The sequence below is a fragment of the Acomys russatus genome, chromosome X (assembly GCF_903995435.1).
Source record: "Acomys russatus chromosome X, mAcoRus1.1, whole genome shotgun sequence".
In the NCBI taxonomy this organism is placed as follows: Eukaryota; Metazoa; Chordata; class Mammalia; order Rodentia; family Muridae; genus Acomys; species Acomys russatus.
Window position 1 is genome coordinate 33,553,479 of NC_067169.1, and position 16,724 is coordinate 33,570,202.

At 39.3% G+C, this 16,724-nt stretch overlaps 1 protein-coding gene across 1 annotated transcript in view; it reads left to right on the forward strand.

The window, feature by feature from the left end:
* Positions 1-16,724, forward strand: part of LOC127185202 (sex comb on midleg-like protein 2) — a 104,185-nt gene that overhangs the window by 85,703 nt on the left and 1,758 nt on the right. The window contains exons 9-11 of the mRNA XM_051141763.1: positions 8,549-8,663; positions 10,704-10,907; positions 11,806-11,988. Coding sequence (XP_050997720.1) covers positions 8,549-8,663; positions 10,704-10,907; positions 11,806-11,988 — 502 coding nt within the window. The remainder of the gene's footprint in view (positions 1-8,548; positions 8,664-10,703; positions 10,908-11,805; positions 11,989-16,724) is intronic.

Below are 16,724 nucleotides of genomic sequence, written 5' to 3' on the forward strand. Positions count from 1 at the left end.
TGTAGAGAATATTCTGACCATTGGCTAGATCTGGGAAGGGGTTTAAAGTTTACCTCCTGTATTGTCTTTGGCTGGTGCCTTAGTTTGAGCGGGACCCCTGGGCCCAAATCTGCCTATCATATTGTTCTACTTGTAGATTTCTAGGACCCTCTGGATCCTTTTATTTTGCTGTTCTCCCATGCTTCTCTCATTTAGAGTCCCAATAGGATGCCTTCCCCTCTGTCCCAGTTTCCTGGTAAGTGAAGGCTTTTGTGGGACATGCCCCTTGGGCTAGTATGCAGATATAAGTGAGTATATACCATTTGATTCTTTCTGCTTCTGGGTTAACTCACTCATTATGATCATTTCTAGCTCAATCCATTTATCCACAAATTTCGGGAATTCCTTGTTTTTAATAGCTGAGTAGTATTCCATAGTGTATATGTACCACAGTTTCTTTATCCACTCTTCTACTGAGGGACACTTAGGCTGTTTCCATGTTCTGGCTATTATGAATAAGTCTGCTATGAACATGGTTGAGCAAATTTTCTTGTTGTGTGCTGGAGCATCTTCTGGGTATATTCCAAGGAGTGGAATAGCTGGGTCTTGAGGAAGCCCTATTCCCATTTTTCTGAGATAGCACCAGATAGATTTCCAAAGTGGCTGTACTAGTTTGCATTCCCACCAGCAATGAAGGATGTTCCTCTCTCCCCACATCCTCGCCAGCATGTGTTGTCGCTTGAATTTTTGATCTTAGCCATTCTGATGGGTGTAAGATGGAATCTCAGAGTTGTTTTGATTTGCATTTCCCTGATGACTAAGGAGGTTGAGCATTTCTTTAAGTGTTTCTCAGCCATTTGATACTCCTCTGTTGAGAATTCTCTGTTTAGTTCCAAGCCCCATTTCTCAATTGGGTTATTTGGTTTGGTGGTGTTTAATTTCTTGAGTTCTTTATATATTTTGGATATTAGACCTTTGTCAGATGTAGGGTTGGTGAAGAATTTTTCCCAGTCTGTAGGCTGTCGCTTTGTTCTCTTGACAGTGTCTCCTGCCTTACAGAAGCTTCTCAGCCTCATGAGGTCCCATTTATTAATGGTTGACATTAAGGCCTGGGCCGTTGGTGTTCTGTTCAGGAAGTTGTCTCCTGTGCCAATATGTTCCAGGCTCTTTCCCACTTTTTCTTCTAAGTGGCTTAGTGTCTCTGGTTTTATGTTGAGGTCTTTAATCCACTTGGATTTGAGTTTTGTGCAAGGTGACAAATATGGGTCCAGTTTCATTTTTTTACACATAGACCTCCAGTCAGACCAGCACCATTTGTTGAAGATGCTATCCTTTTTCCATTGAATGGATTTGGCTTCTTTGTCAAAAATCAAGTGACCATATGTGTGTGGATTCATATCTGGGTCTTCGATTCGATTCCACTGATCAACCAGCCTGTTGCTGTGCCAGTACCATGCTGTTTTAAGTACTATTGCTTTATAGTACAGTTTGAGATCAGGTATGGAGATTCCTCCGGAGCACCTTTTATTGTACAAGATTGTTTTAGCTATTCTGGGTTTTTTGTTTTTCCATATGATGTTCAGAATTGAACTTTCAATGTCTTTAAAAAATTGTGTAGTTATTTTGATAGGGATTGCATTGAATCTGTAGATTGCTTTTGGTAGGATGGCCATTTTTACTATGTTAATTCTCCCGATCCATGAGCAAGGAAGATCATGCCATCTTCTCAGGTCATCTTCAATCTCTTTCTTCAGAGTTTTGAAATTTTTTTCATACAAGTCCTTCACTTGCTTAGTTAGGGTAACTCCTAGATATTTTATATTGCTTGTGGCTAATGTGAAGGGTGTGGTTTTCCTAATTTCTTCCTCTGCAAGCTTGTCATTTGTGTATAGGAAGGCTACAGACTTTTTTGAGTTAATTTTGTATCCAGCCAATTTGCTGTAGGTTTTTATCAGCTTTAGGAGTTCTCTGGTGGAGTTTTGAGGGTCACTTATGTACACTATCATATCATCTGCAAATAGGGATAATTTGACTTCCTCCTTTCCCATTTGGATACCCTTGATCTCCTTTTGTTGTCTTACTGCTCTAGCTAGAACTTCGAGTACTATATTGAAGAGGTATGGAGAGAGTGGGCAGCCTTGCCTTGTTCCCGATTTTAGAGGAATTTCCTTGAGTATCTCACCATTTACTTTGATTTTGGCTATTGGCTTGCTGTATATAGCCTTTATTATGTTGAGGAAAGTGCCTTGTATCCCCGATCTCTCTAAAACTTTAAACATGAATGGGTGTTGAATTTTATCAAATGCTTTCTCTGCATCCAAGGAGATGATCATGTGGTTTTTTATTTTCAGTTTGTTTATATGGTGGATTACATTGATGGATTTCCGTATATTAAACCATCCCTGCATGCCTGGAATGAAGCCTACTTGGTCACGATGAATGATATCTTTGATGTGCTCCTGTATTCGTTTTGCAAGTATTTTATTTAGTATTTTTGCATCTATGTTCATAAGAGAAATTGGTCTGAAATTCTCTTTCTTTGTTGAGTCTTTGTGAGGTTTAGGTATCAATGAGACTATGGCCTCATAGAATGAATTTGGTAATTTTCCATCCATTTCTATCTTTTGGAGTAGCTTGAAGAGTATCGGTATTAGCTCGCCCTTAAAGGTCTGGAAGAATTCTGCACTGAAACCATCTGGCCCTGGGCTTTTTTTGGTTGGGAGACCATCGATGATTGCTTCTATTTCTGTAGGGGAAATGGGACTATTTAGCTTGTTTACCTGTTCTTCATTCAACTTTGGCAAGTGAAATTGTTCAAGAAAATCGTCCATCTCCCTTAGATTTTCAAATTTTGTGGCGTATATGCCTTCAAAGTAGGATCTTATGATTCTTTGAATTTCTTCAGTGTCTGTTGTTATGTCTCCCTTCTCATTTCTGATTTTGTTGATTTCAATACTGTCTCTCTGCCTTTTAGTTAGTCTGGCTAATGGTCTGTCTATCTTGTTGATTTTCTCAAAGAACCAGCTTTTGGTTTTGTTGATTCTTTGGACTGTTTTCTTAGTTTCTAATTTGTTAATTTCAGCCCTGAGTTTGATTATCTCCAGGCGTCTACTCCTCTTGGGTGTTTCTGCTTCTTTTTTTTCTAGGGCTTCCAGTTGTGTTGTTAAGCTGCTTATGTGCGATGATTCCAATTTCTTTTTAAAGGCACTTAGTGCTATGAATTTTCCTCTTAGCACTGCTTTCAATGTATCCCACAAATTTGGGTATGTTGTTTCTTCATTTTCATTGAATTTCAGAAACTCCTTGATTTCTTTCTTTATTTCTTCCCTGACCCAGGTGTCATTTAGCAGAGAGTTGTTTAGTTTCCACGTACGTGTAGGCTTTTTGTTATTTCTGTTGTTGTTGAATTGCAGCCTAAGAGCATGGTGATCTGATAGGATACAAGGTATTATTTCAATCCTCTTGTATCTATTGAGGCTTGCTTTGTGACCTACGATGTGATCAATTTTGGAGAAGGTTCCATGGGGTGCAGAGAAGAAGGTGTATTCTTTCTTGTTTGGGTGAAAGGTTCTATAGATATCTGTTAGATCCATTTGACCCATGGCATTGGTTAATGATGTTATTTCTCGCCTTAGTTTCTGTTTCAATGACTTATCCTTCAGTGAGAGTGGGGTGTTGAAGTCTCCCACTATTATTGTGTGGGGATCGATGTGTGGTTTAAGCTTTTTTAGGAGATCTTTTACAAATGTGGGTGCCCTTGTATTGGGAGCATATATGTTCAGAATTGTGATGTCATCTTGGTTGACTTTACCTTTGATGAGTATGAAGTGTCCTTCCTCATCCCTTTTGATTAATTTTGGTTGAAAGTCTATTTTGTTCGATACTAAAATGGCTACGCCTGCTTGCTTCTTGTGACCATTTGCTTGGAATATTTTTTTCCAACCTTTTACCCTGAGGTAATGCCTCTCATTATGGGTGAGATGTGTTTCTTGGATGCAGAAGAATGTTGGATCTTGTTTATGTACCCATTCAGTTAGTCTGTGTCTTTTTATTGGAGAATTGAGGCCATTGATGTTGAGAGATATTAATGACCAGTGACTGTTAAGAGTCTTAATTTTGATGTTGTTTCCAGTCAAGCGTTTGTGTAGTTGTGTTTTTGCCATGGGATAGTTATCTATTTCCTGGGTAGTTTTGGTTGTAGCTTGACCCTTTGGGATGGAGTTTTCCTTCTAGTACCTTCTGTAAAGCTGGGTTTGTGGATAGGTACTGTTTGAATTTGTTTTTGTCATGGAATATTTTGTTTTCTCCATCAATGGTTATTGATAATTTTGCTGGGTAAAGTAGTCTGGCCTGGCATCTGTGGTCTCTTAGGGTTTGCAGGATCTCTCTCCAGGCCCTTTTGGCTTTTATGGTCTCTGCTGAGAAGTCGGGTGTAATTCTGATAGGTTTACCATTAAATGTTATTTGGCACTTTTCCCTTGCAGCTTTTAATATTTTTTCTTTGTTCTGCATGTTTTGTGTTTTGATTATTATGTGGCGGGCAGTTTTTCTTTTCTGGTCAATTCTATTTGGTGTTCTGTAGGCCTCTTGTATGTTTATAGGCATCTCTTTCTTTAGATTGGGGAAATTTTCTTCTATGATTTTGTTGAGAATAGTTTCTGGGCCCTGGAGTCTGATGTCTTCTCTTTCTTCAATGCCTATTATCCGCAAATTTCTTCTTTTCATGGTGTCCTTAATTTCTTGGATGTTTTGTGTCAGGAGTTTTCCAGATTTGGCATTTTCTTTAATGGTTGATTCAATATCTGTGATTGTATCTTCTAGCCCTGAGATTCGTTCTTCCATCTCTTGGATTCTGTTAGAAAAGCTCACCTCTGTGTTGCTTGCCTTCTTCTCTGAGGCCCCACTTCTCGTTTTTCTTCTGTCTCTGTGTTTATCATTGAATCCATTTTCATTTTCAGATCTTGAACTGATTTTTTGATTTCTTTCATCTGATTTTTTGTATATTCCTGAGTTTCTTCCATTGCCTCTTTATAGGTCTTCAGAGCTTGAACCGTTTTAGTTATTTCTTTCATCTGGTTGTTTGCATTTTCCTGCAATTTTTCCAGTTCCACTCTATGTGCTTCTTTTATGTCTCTCACCTGTTTGTCTGCGTCTTCCTGCATTTGATTACGAATTTTATTTGTTTCCTCCATTATCATCCTCATTACTAAGGATTTGAGGTAATTTTCTTGTATTTCCGTTGTATTTGAGTTCTCTGGGTGGTTTTCTTTGGGATAGCTGGAAACTGGAGACGCCATGTTGTTTTGGGGTTTTTTGCGTATGCTTTTTCGTTGTCCTTTAGACATCTTGCCGTCTTTGTTTTTGTAGGGTAGCTTCCAGAGTTGAATGGAGGGTGTCTGACGATAGATTCACTTGTTTTCTCACGATTTCCCTAGGCTGCGAGCTCAAAGCTTCACTGGTGTGGATGTTAGGAGGTTAGCCCTGTTGTTCTGGTCTCTCACAGCCAGTGATCCTCAGCCCCCCTCTGCTGTGGATCCTGCAATTGTTCTGGGTCTCTGAATGAGCGTTGGGTCAGGCCAAGGTATCCACAGCCTCTGTGTTCCCTGCCAAGTCCAGCCAGGAGCACTGGGACCGAACCACGGGCAGAACTCAGCTAGATTCTCAGGGCCTGAACCGTCTGCCAAGCTCAGCTAGGGATTTTGGGCCCAAAATGCACACAGGGTCCAGCCAGAATTTTTGGGCTGGGACTACGCACAAAGCTCCGCTAGGGCCTTTTGGCCCAAAGTGCGTGCTGTGGTCAGTTATTGACTCAGGGCCCGAACTGACCACCAATCTCAGCCAGGAATTCTGGATTCAAACTGCACACTGTGTCCAACCAGAGTCTTAGAGCTGGTGGAACCGAGAGCTCTGTCCAGCCTGCGCCACAGCAGGAGAACTGCGGCTGCTCTGAGTTAGCACCAGTGGTGGAACAAGTGCTCTGCCCAGACTGTGTCACCGCAGGGGAGCTGCCGCTGAGCTGAGGTGGTGCCTAGGATGGAACTGAGCACGTCATCAAGCCTGCGCCACAGCAGGAGAACTGCAGCTGCTCTGAGTTAGCGCCCGTGGTGAAACCATGTGCTCCGCCCAGACTGTGTCACTGCAGGGGAGCTGCCGCTGAGCTGAGGTGGTGCCTAGGATGGAACTGAGCACGTCACCAAGCCTGCGCCACAGCAGGAGAACTGCGGCTGCTCTGAGTTAGCGCCAGTGGTGGAACAAGTGCTCTGCCCAGACTGTGTCACCGCAGGGGAGCTGCTGCTGAGCTGAGGTGGTGCCTAGGATGGAACTGAGCACGTCATCAAGCCTGCGCCACAGCAGGAGAACTGCAGCTGCTCTGAGTTAGCGCCCGTGGTGAAACCATGTGCTCCGCCCAGACTGTGTCACTGCAGGGGAGCTGCCGCTGAGCTGAGGTGGTGCCTAGGATGGAACTGAGCACGTCACCAAGCCTGCGCCACAGCAGGAGAACTGCGGCTGCTCTGAGTTAGCGCCAGTGGTGGAACAAGTGCTCTGCCCAGACTGTGTCACCGCAGGGGAGCTGCCGCTGAGCTGAGGTAGTGCCTAGTGTGGAGCTGTGAGCTCAACTGAGCCTGCGCCACAGCAGGGGAGCTGTGGCCACGCTGAGTTAGTGCCTCAGGCAGAATTGCTTCCTGGGCCGGGCCAGTACCCGGGACTCTGGGGCCGAACTGTCCGCCAAGTCCAGTCTGGGTCCAAAGGCTCCACGCGACCCAAATCCTGCCCCGAGTCCCCTCTTCCGCAGCAATTCCCACCAGCCACCACACCAATCGCCTCCACCGGAAGGCTATGAGCTGCAAACCTCAGCCGCTGCTGCTGGTGCTGCTGGTGCTGCTGCCTCTGCCGCTGCCGCTCCGATCAGAGAAAAACCACGCTCCTCCCGTGTGCAGGGGCACGCAGGTCCTCCGCACCCTGGTCCCTCCGAACCGTGGAGCACTCCCGCTGCCGTGATGTTCGGACCTCGGTGTTCCTGGCTCAGAAATCTGTGCAATTCCCTGAATTGTTCACTGGAGCCTCCAAACGCGGTCCACACTGCTCGCCGCCATCTTGGATCTCCCCCGCCTCCAAAAACACTATTTCATTTCACTATTTTCTAACTTTATTATTTCATTAATGATAAAGATGTTCAGAATTTTAGTAACTGAGATTTATAAGGTATAGAAAATATTCTTTAAAAAGGCTCCTTCATGAACTCAATTTTTTTCCCACATTTAAGATTTTTGCACAGGGTCTAGACAGATTGTTTAGTGGTTAATTACTGGGTGATCTTCCTCAGGACCTAGATTTGGTTCCCAGTACTCACAAGTCAGATCATATACATTTGTAGAAGCAGTTCCAGGGATCCAATGCTGCCTTCTGTCTTCGGCGGGCACTATGCAGGCATATGGACCACAGACATTAGTTGAGGGCAGAATGTCTATACACACAAAGCATCAAATGTAATTTTAGAAACTTAAAATCAGATCTTAACCCATTTTCTAAAAAATTATACAATTGCAAGAAGTTGGAGGTTATTAAACATACTGTTTTTTATGTCTCTTCATAGGGTTCAGAATTTAAAAATATTTAAAAAATGAAATTTGTAGTTTAGTAATTCACATAATTTACTAGACCACTATGAATCCAGATGAAAGTCATTAATTTAAAGAAGTATATTGCAACAACCTTAATTGATACTATTGTGTTTTACTCTTTTGTCCTTTTGTCTTATCTTTCCTTGGCACAAGAGTCCCTTTTGTGATATTGGAGAGCAGTTTAAAAGCAGCTCCTAGAAAATCTCAAGACTTCACATAAACAAAATACTAGTAATATTTAGCTGTGTTGAAGAGACATTTGGTTCTTATGTGCAACAAGCAGTCTTCACCAAACTATAATTTTATGAAAATTATTGCTGTGTTCGGTACAGGGAAATGTAGGCTAGACACAATGGGAATGAAGGGCTGCTTTGTAAAGTCATCTGCCTTGCTGACGTTAGTTTTGCTTATTGGAAAGAAATTTATAGAATTAACAGTGAAAAAAAATATGTTTTACAGGGAACCTGAAAACATCAAGCAAGTTTTACACAGTTAACTAATTTGACTAAGGTATCACCAGAAAATAGGATGGGGAGGGTGTGGTGGCACATGCCTTTAATTCCAGCACTGGGGATGCAGAGGCAGGCGGATTGTTGTGAGTGCAAGGCTAGCTTGGTCTAGAAAGGAGGCCAGGAAGCCAAGGCTGCACAGAGAAACCATGTCTTGAAAAACAGAAAAATTAAAACAAACCAAACCAAAAAAATACCATAGGGAATCCTGCCTAGTCTCTTTCTCTGACACCAGAACAGCTTGCACTCCTGAGTCCAGCTTTTAGAGTACTGTAGTTTTGGTACTCAGATGGTTTCAACTTTGTTTGTTGACTGATGATTTTGTGATCCAATGATGTCTACTATTTTTCTAATCTAGAACCTTTTAAGAGGGAATATATATCTGTACTCTTCATGTCCTTATGTTTGTTTCTTTTTTCTCTTGCTTGCTTAAAACAGGAGAAATGTATTCCAGTTGTTTGTTCTACATCTTCAGCTTCTCTGCGTTCACTGATGAGAAGTTCTTCATCTAATAGGTCTTCCGTGGGGCCATCTAAAATAGTGATGTCTACAGGTAAGTTAGTATTTTCAAAACATCAATAAAAATTACGTTTTGTTCAGCATTTATTTCAGTGTTGTTGAAGTCCTTGAAATGCATAAAATTTTAATTTGTTTTGTTATACTGATAGTTCATTTTAATGTTAAGCAGAACCAGCCTATTTAAATATCACTTGAAAATCAGTATCCAAAATTTTGAATTTGTGTCATTATCAACTCCTTCTTTCTTTTGAAAATATTTTGTTATTCCATAGTATGTGTTTTCTAAGGTAACTCATTCCCTTTGAAAATAATTTTTCTGTCAAAAGACACAGTGAATAAATTCTTCTCTGGCAGGCTTGAAAGAACACACACCAAAGAAAATCCTTATCATCCCTTTTATATTTTCTTAAGTTTTTCCTATTGTAACTCTTCTTTTTATTTGGTAAATATGAGTATTTTGCCTACCTGTGTGTGCCTGGTTCCCAAAAGAGCATGTCAGCTCCCCTAGGACTAGAGATAACAAAGAGTTATAAGCTGCCATGTGGGTGCTGGGAACCAAGTCCAGGCCTTCTGGAAACAGCAGCCAGTGCTCTTAACCATCTCTCTAGTACCTCCTTTTCTGTTTTTAAAAAAGTATGTCTAACTACTTCATTCTATCTTTAATTACCTCCTTCATACTCTCATATTTCTTTTTTCTTATCTTTTTTCTTTCTTGCTGAAAGGTATTTTTGAAATACCAATTGTTTTTCAAACACATTTAGTACACTTCATTTTTATTAGTTCTGATTGTTAATGAACTAGCTAACTGAATACAAGCTGATCTTATCTGATCCAAGAATGTAAAGTCTGAACCTTTTGAATACTGACATGACACCAGAGTGAAAACCACCTGACTTCATTTAATGGGGTGAAATAAAAGCACAAGTGCTCACAAATCATTGTTTCAAACTACCTTCAGTCTTATGTATAAAGTATATCTGAAGAATCCATGAATTTTATGCTCAGACTTATGTCCCGTCCCCAAGTTATCTCATTGTGTTTGTACTAATATTCTGGTCCCAATGATTTCATCTAAGGGGTGCCCAACATGTGTAGTATAAACATGGTAAAATATTGAAATCTTTTGCTTTACTTCCTGAATGTATCTGTACCATTAGTACCTTGAGTTGAGGTTTTAATCATGGTTTTATTTTTGTGACAAAGCCTTTTCTTCCTCTGGCTGATGAGTCAGTCAGATTGTCACATATTTCAACACAGTAAAAATTTCAGTACAAACTGATAGGGTAAAATGTTCTTGATTTAAGAAAACAGTTTCAGTAATGATAAACCTGTAATATTTTTAGTATAGAATATTGCAGATGTTGATTTTGGTGAATAAAGTTATCTGCACTGGGCACCATGATTATAAATAAAAAATTTGTACTGTATGCTTTTATTGTACAAATAAAAAAGTTTAAAGTTTCCTCAGTGAGTCTGTACATATATAGAAGGAACATTTTATTTTCATAGTTAATGTGTATATCATTAAAATTTACTATTACCTATACCTTAATCATTTGATTACAGTAAAAATGCTATTGAAGTACACTACTGGTGATCTACAAGAAATTCAGTCAAAAATAAGGATGACAAGTCTTCAAGGGAAATTTATGTGCTATATATACAATGAAGTTGGATGGGTAGAGCTCTAGGAGGAGTTGGGGAAAACCTTAAAATTTAAAGAACAAGAAAAACAAGAGATTGCTCTTTAATTTTTCACCATTTTTGTAATAATTTTAAAATGATTTTATGATCCCTTTGAGTCTTCTCAAACATAAATTTTATATAATCAGTTTGAGTAGCATTTTCAAATACTGAATAAGAATTTTTACTATTTGCATGTTCAATATCTTTATATAAATATAATAATATATCTACCTGCATGTTTTCAGAAGTAGAAATGGTCAGTAATATGCACTACCTTTAACTTTCCTTTAAATGAAGCCATTAATAGAATATAGAATATGACAATTACGTAATCTTTTCACAAAATTTATTTTAATTCATCTCATTATCCATATGTATTTCTCTCCAGTCTGTTTTTATATAAATAAACTTGGAGACTGTGGCCCCTACCTGGATCCGCAGAAAGTCCAGCAACTTCCAAACCGCTTCGGCCCAGGCCCTGTGAACATAATTCTCCGGCGCACTGTGCAGGCCTGTGTAGATTGTGCCATTGAGGCCAAGACTGTGTTTTCCTTTCTTAAACCAGACAATCGTGGAGGAGAAACGATAACTGGTATACTATCCTAATTATTTATTCAACTTCTGTTCCAAATTTGATTGGAGGTTTACAAAGATAGACTATTAAACCATACGGATTATTTATAAAATTTATATTATACTATAGTATTTTATTATACTGATATAATAGAAAAATATAGTGGTTATATACTTACAGAAATTTGGAACGTTTACATTCATCAAAACAGATAGATGAGAGTCAGGTATAGAGTTACATACCTATTCTCTCTGTACTCAGGGGTCTGAAACAGGAGGACTAATGTGAGTTCAAAGGGACTCTGGGCATAAGTAAAGTACCAGGTCAGCCAAGGCTTAATACTGAGTCCCTGTGTCACATAAACAAACAAAAAATGAAATCAACAGTTAATTTCAGTGTAATACTGCACATTTAAATAAAGGGTACAGATTTTTTTCTCACACATGCTTTGTTAAACTAGTTATTTAGACATTGTAACTTGTAAGAAGCTTTCAAGAACAGTGTGACTCAAAAAGATAATCTTACAATGATAAAATAAAAAGGCTAAGGGGTGTAGATAAGGGATAGTATGCAAGCTCTACATGCACAGGTGTCTGGGTTTAATCTCTAGCACCATAAAAATTAAAAAGGATAATAGAGAAGGAGAGAAATAAGTTGTAGCTGGTGTCCATCATGATTGTATCACATAACTTTTATACTCATTGGATATTTAGAGTAGAAAGGTTACTATAAAGCAAGCCATGTCTGTTATCTTGTTTGTGAATATTTTAAATAGAAATTGCTATCAATTACTTTTAAAATTTAAAAACCTATAAAGTAAACTTGAAGCACATTTCCTGAACTGTTTCTTCTGTTATTGTATTTCTCATTTTTCTGTGAGATGACTGGTGACTGACATTACCTTCCCCCTTCATAGCCTTCTTTGATGGAATAAACCATACTGTTGAGCTCCCACCGGTGAACAGTGCATCATTTGTGATTCGCTTTCTTGAAAATTTCTGCCACAGCCTTCAGTGTGAGAATTTTTTGAGTAGCCAGCCTTTCAAACCTAAGGCTCATATTCATACCACTACTACAGATATTGATCCAAACATATCAGGTAAGGAAATAGAACTTTTGTATACTATACATTTAAGAAATTGTGTGTGCATACATGCATGTGTGTGGGATATGTGGGATTTGGAAGCAATGCACATGTGGCAGTCAGAATAAGTTTGTGGAGTCAGTACTGTCTTTCCATCTTCGCATGGGTTCCAGGATTTGAACTCAGATCACCAGGCTTATGTAGCAAGTGTCTTTATCTGCTGACCCCGAATATGCTTTTATTTTGCATTTTATACTTAGGAAGGAATCTGGGTGTTTCAGAGTTTTTCTTTCTGGTCTCTTCAAGCATTTAGTCACACTGGACTAATGAAAAAAATGTATAGTATATAATTGTACCTTCTTCACTCAAAGTGAGAAAGTAATTTCTTACTGTGTCCTTAGTGAACTTGAGAATCAAAGCCAATGTATTATGTTTTGCTTCCTTGTGACTAATTCATAGTTACAGATTTTCTGTTAGGTTGAGGCATGGCCTTAACAATATTGACCTTAATCTAAAGAAATTAACAAAGACTAATGAGCCCATAGACTATAAAAATAGTTTTTTCAAAATTATCTATGGTCTTCCATAAGACTCTTGAACTGATGACTGAGTAAAAAGATGAGTGTAATGTCGTCCTATAGAATCAACAGTGATATTCTTGTTTCTAATCTCTACAGTAAGAAAACTGGCCTAGTGTTATGGTGCACACCTTCAATCCCAACACGCAGTAGACAGAGGCAGGTGAATCTCTGTGAGTTCAAGGCCAGCCTGGTCTACTAAGTGAGTCCAGGTCAGCCAGGGTTACACAGAGATATACCCTGTCTCAAAAAACCAGACAGAGAGAGAGAGAGAGACAGACAGACAGACAGACAGACAGACAGACAGAGACAGAGAGAGACAGAGGAGAAAGGAAGCTATCTGAACTTTTTGGCCAATGTTTTCAAAGAAAAAATTGTTGTTCTTTCATATGACTGTGACAGGTAACCATATTCTGGTTCTAGAAGAAATTTATATATGCTGCTTTTTTACCTGGCCAAATGCTGCCAATTCTGGAACTGTAGAGTACCATGACAGACTTATTCTCAGTCCAGTGGTTCAAATTTGCGTTCTAGGAGGGTAGAAAACTTGGATATCATTTTCAGTTCCTCATTTTGTAGTCCTTCTCATTATTTTCATTTTTTTTTACTCATAAAGCTTATTGGGTCTGCTCACTGAAGTCTCTTCTGTCTATTCCTTCTTCACCCATTTCCTTGCCATGACCTGCATTCCATGCAGAACCATTTTGGCCTATTCTCTGGTTTTGTAAAGTTATCTCCTAATGGGGATCCCTTTCTGCTTTCTCCCTGCTGGTATACCTGCCAAGTGAATCCCTTTGAAATAAATTTATGATATAGGAAGCCTTTGCACAAAAGTATGGTAATCATAAGGTATTGGAATATTCCACACCTGGGTTCCGATGCTGACCCTGTAGCCGGTATAGTAAAAGTGCATGAAGCCTGGCAGACCTAAACTTTAATCTGATATTTGCTGTTAATTAACATTATACTTTATGGAAAACATTCTGATCCTCCCTATTCTCAATTTGTCTCTCTGCAAAGTGGCCATTTTTTGAGTTGTGAGGAAATAGTGTACAGCCAAGTTAGTTGGCACAGACCTGTAATCTGAACCACTGGAGAGGATGAGGCAGTCAAGGCCTACATGAGACAGAGTGTTGATTGAGTTCAAGGCTAGCTTGGGCAGCTTAGTGAAAGCCTGTATCGAAATAGAAAGTAAATCAACTAGGGATATAGCTCAGTGGTAGAGTGCTTGCCTGGTGTGTGTATGTGTCCACAGGATAAAGGAAATTTAGGCATATCCTTCTCTAAATTGTTCTAAATTATTGAAAATACACACACACTAGTTCAAGACTGTATGTATGTGTTTGTGTGGAAGTGCCTAATGAGCCCAGACAGGGGCATCAGATCTCTTGGAACTTATAGACATTTTTAGCTGATTGATGTGGGTGGTGAGATCTGGTCTCCAGTGTTCTGATAGAGAAATAAGGGCTCTTAGCTACTGAGCCATCTCTCTGTTCCAAGTCTTTATTATATTACTTTAGTAGAAATACCTAATAGGATATAGTTAACCTGTTATGATAATCAAATGATAGATACTGGTGGTAAATTATAAGTATGCAAATTACTTTGAAACAAATACTTCGTACAGATAATACAAAAATTGCTGACTATAGTAACTATAACATGTACCTTTTTAAATCTTAAAACAATAAGTGAGGATCTGAAGGAAAATAGAAGTCTCAAGCGAGTTTCTCCCTTTTGCTCCTGTCTCATCTATGCTTCCCAGAAAGGCTGGATGACCCTCTAAGTGTAAATGGCATTCACACTCACCAGAATTGAGTAAGAAAGTCCCACAATAACTATCTGCGTATGCTGTTGCTGTAATGGTATTGAGGGTAGGAAGTTAAATTCACCCATGTTTGACAATTGGTCGCTTGAACACTGCAGTCATTTCAATGATGTACAGCTGTCATTTTCTCTTTGGATTAAAAGATCACTTTAGAATAGCCCTATACATTCTGCTTTATATTGCCAGAAACTAGAAGAATTAGAAATAGACAACATTATCTGTTTTTTCCAATAAAAGTGTAAACAAATGTGAGAAAGCAAGTCTGGTCATGAGAAATGGTTCTGGAGAATTATGGTCCTAAGAAAGATGTTTTTTAGAAATTTACAACTTGGATGGCATAAATGGAAAGATATGCTCAAATTGTCATAAGAAACACATATATGGCCTCAAATCAATGTGGATTTTTAGGATAGTGTCCATTACTATGTGTGATGAAAAATAGCTGGCCATGTACTATGTGTTAAAAGACTGTCATTCAGTATAGCATGAATTAAGTGAACTGTTGTTGGAAATAATGTATTTCTCTGAATTAAGAATTTCATACATGTATATGATGTATTTTGATCAAGTCCGACCTCACATATTCCATTCTAACTCCCCCTCTACCCTTAGACGAGTATTTGCTCTCAATTTCCCTTGTAAAAACCCTAAATTATTATATATTCCTAAAGAGCAACAACAAATCAAAGCATATGTAAGTTTAATTCAAGAAGGGGGCTGGGTTCCTTTCCAAGCAGGCAACAATTTGGCAGCTTTAGCCTGCTGGTCTGGCTTTGATTCAAGAAGGACACAAGAGTTAAGGGGATGTGGATTCTTTCTATACCATTAAAAATCTGCTGAAGTTAGGAGTGTATCATGGAAGTCTCTGCATGTAGGCCCAGAGAGGCCATTGCATGAAGCTGTGAAAGTGAAGCCTGGGTTGTTTTGGTGACTCCAGGATGTTGGAGATAACAGAGCTGTAGGATACCTACAGTGAGGGGAAAAAGTTCAAGAGAGAAACGTGTTGCAATCAAGAAAACTGTAAGCCCTTGGCCATTGACACAGAACTGCAGGATTTGAAGGCTGCCCTTCTAGTTTTCCATCTTTAGTCCAGTATTCCATTGCTATGCCCCTATTAAACTCACTTGGAATGATAATTTGTATTCTGTATCATTGCATGTTAACCATGTGCAATTTCCTTTTGATTTTACAGGGGCTTTCAGTTAAAAAAATCACCTCAAATCTTAGAAGAGACTTTGGACATTTAAACAATCTTGATATTAAAAGACTACGGAAAGTTTTGGAGTTGAACTAAATACATTTTGCATTATAATATGCCTACAAGCCTATAGGAACCACAGAGTGGAATGTGGTGGAATGAGAATGGCACTCATAGACTCATAAAGTTGACTATTTTGTCCCCAGTTTCCTGAACTGTTTGAGAAGGAGTTAGAGGTATGATCTTGTTAAAGAAGATGTGTCATTGAGGGTGGGAGTTGAGGTTTTAAAAGCCAACACCATTCCTGGTTAGTGTGTGAACACTCTCTCACTCACTCACCCTCCACTCTCTTTCTCTGCCTGCCTGCCGCCTGTTTCATGCTCATGGATTATATGTAACCACTCAGCTACTGATCCAGCACCATGCCTGCCAACCTATTGCCATGCTCCCCACCTTGATGGCCATGGACTCTAACCCTGTGGAACTGTGAGCTCCCAGATTAATTGCTTTCTTTTGCATTGGCCATTTTGTTTTGTCATGGCAATGGAAAAGTACTAAAACAGCATTCTAATAAATAGTATTTACGCTGTTAAAGATAGTCTCTTTTCCCCCCTGTAGTGTTGTATCCTGAGGGACACACCATGTAAGTAAGAAATGAGAAGTTTTACTGAAACTTCTGAGAATTCATCAGTGTGTTATTCTTTGTGTCCGGTACATACTTAAGTTTTCAAGAGTGTTTCTGAGATTGTGTCAAATACTTCAACTACATTAAATTCCCATGGCAGAAGAAAAGTGAAGGTGTATTCAAAGGCAGTGTTTCTCAGCAGTGTGTTTATCTTTTTCTGTAAAGATTCCATGTCCAACAACACTCCCTGAGTACCTCTTAAAATTCCAAAATCAGAGAGATCACTTTCACATCATTGCCAGGAATAATCATGCATGGCCGTTCCTACCTTCATGGTATCATAGGACCAACTCTGAGAGTCTGCATCACCAACCATATTTGATAGAGGCTTCTCAGACTGTAGTAGTTCTCAAGCAGTTTTAAACATTTCCTGAGGTCCTGCAAGAAGTCTAAAACCTTTCATGACTCTAAAGCCAAGAAGGACACGTTCCTTCTCCTTACTTTTGTTGTGCTATCATATCC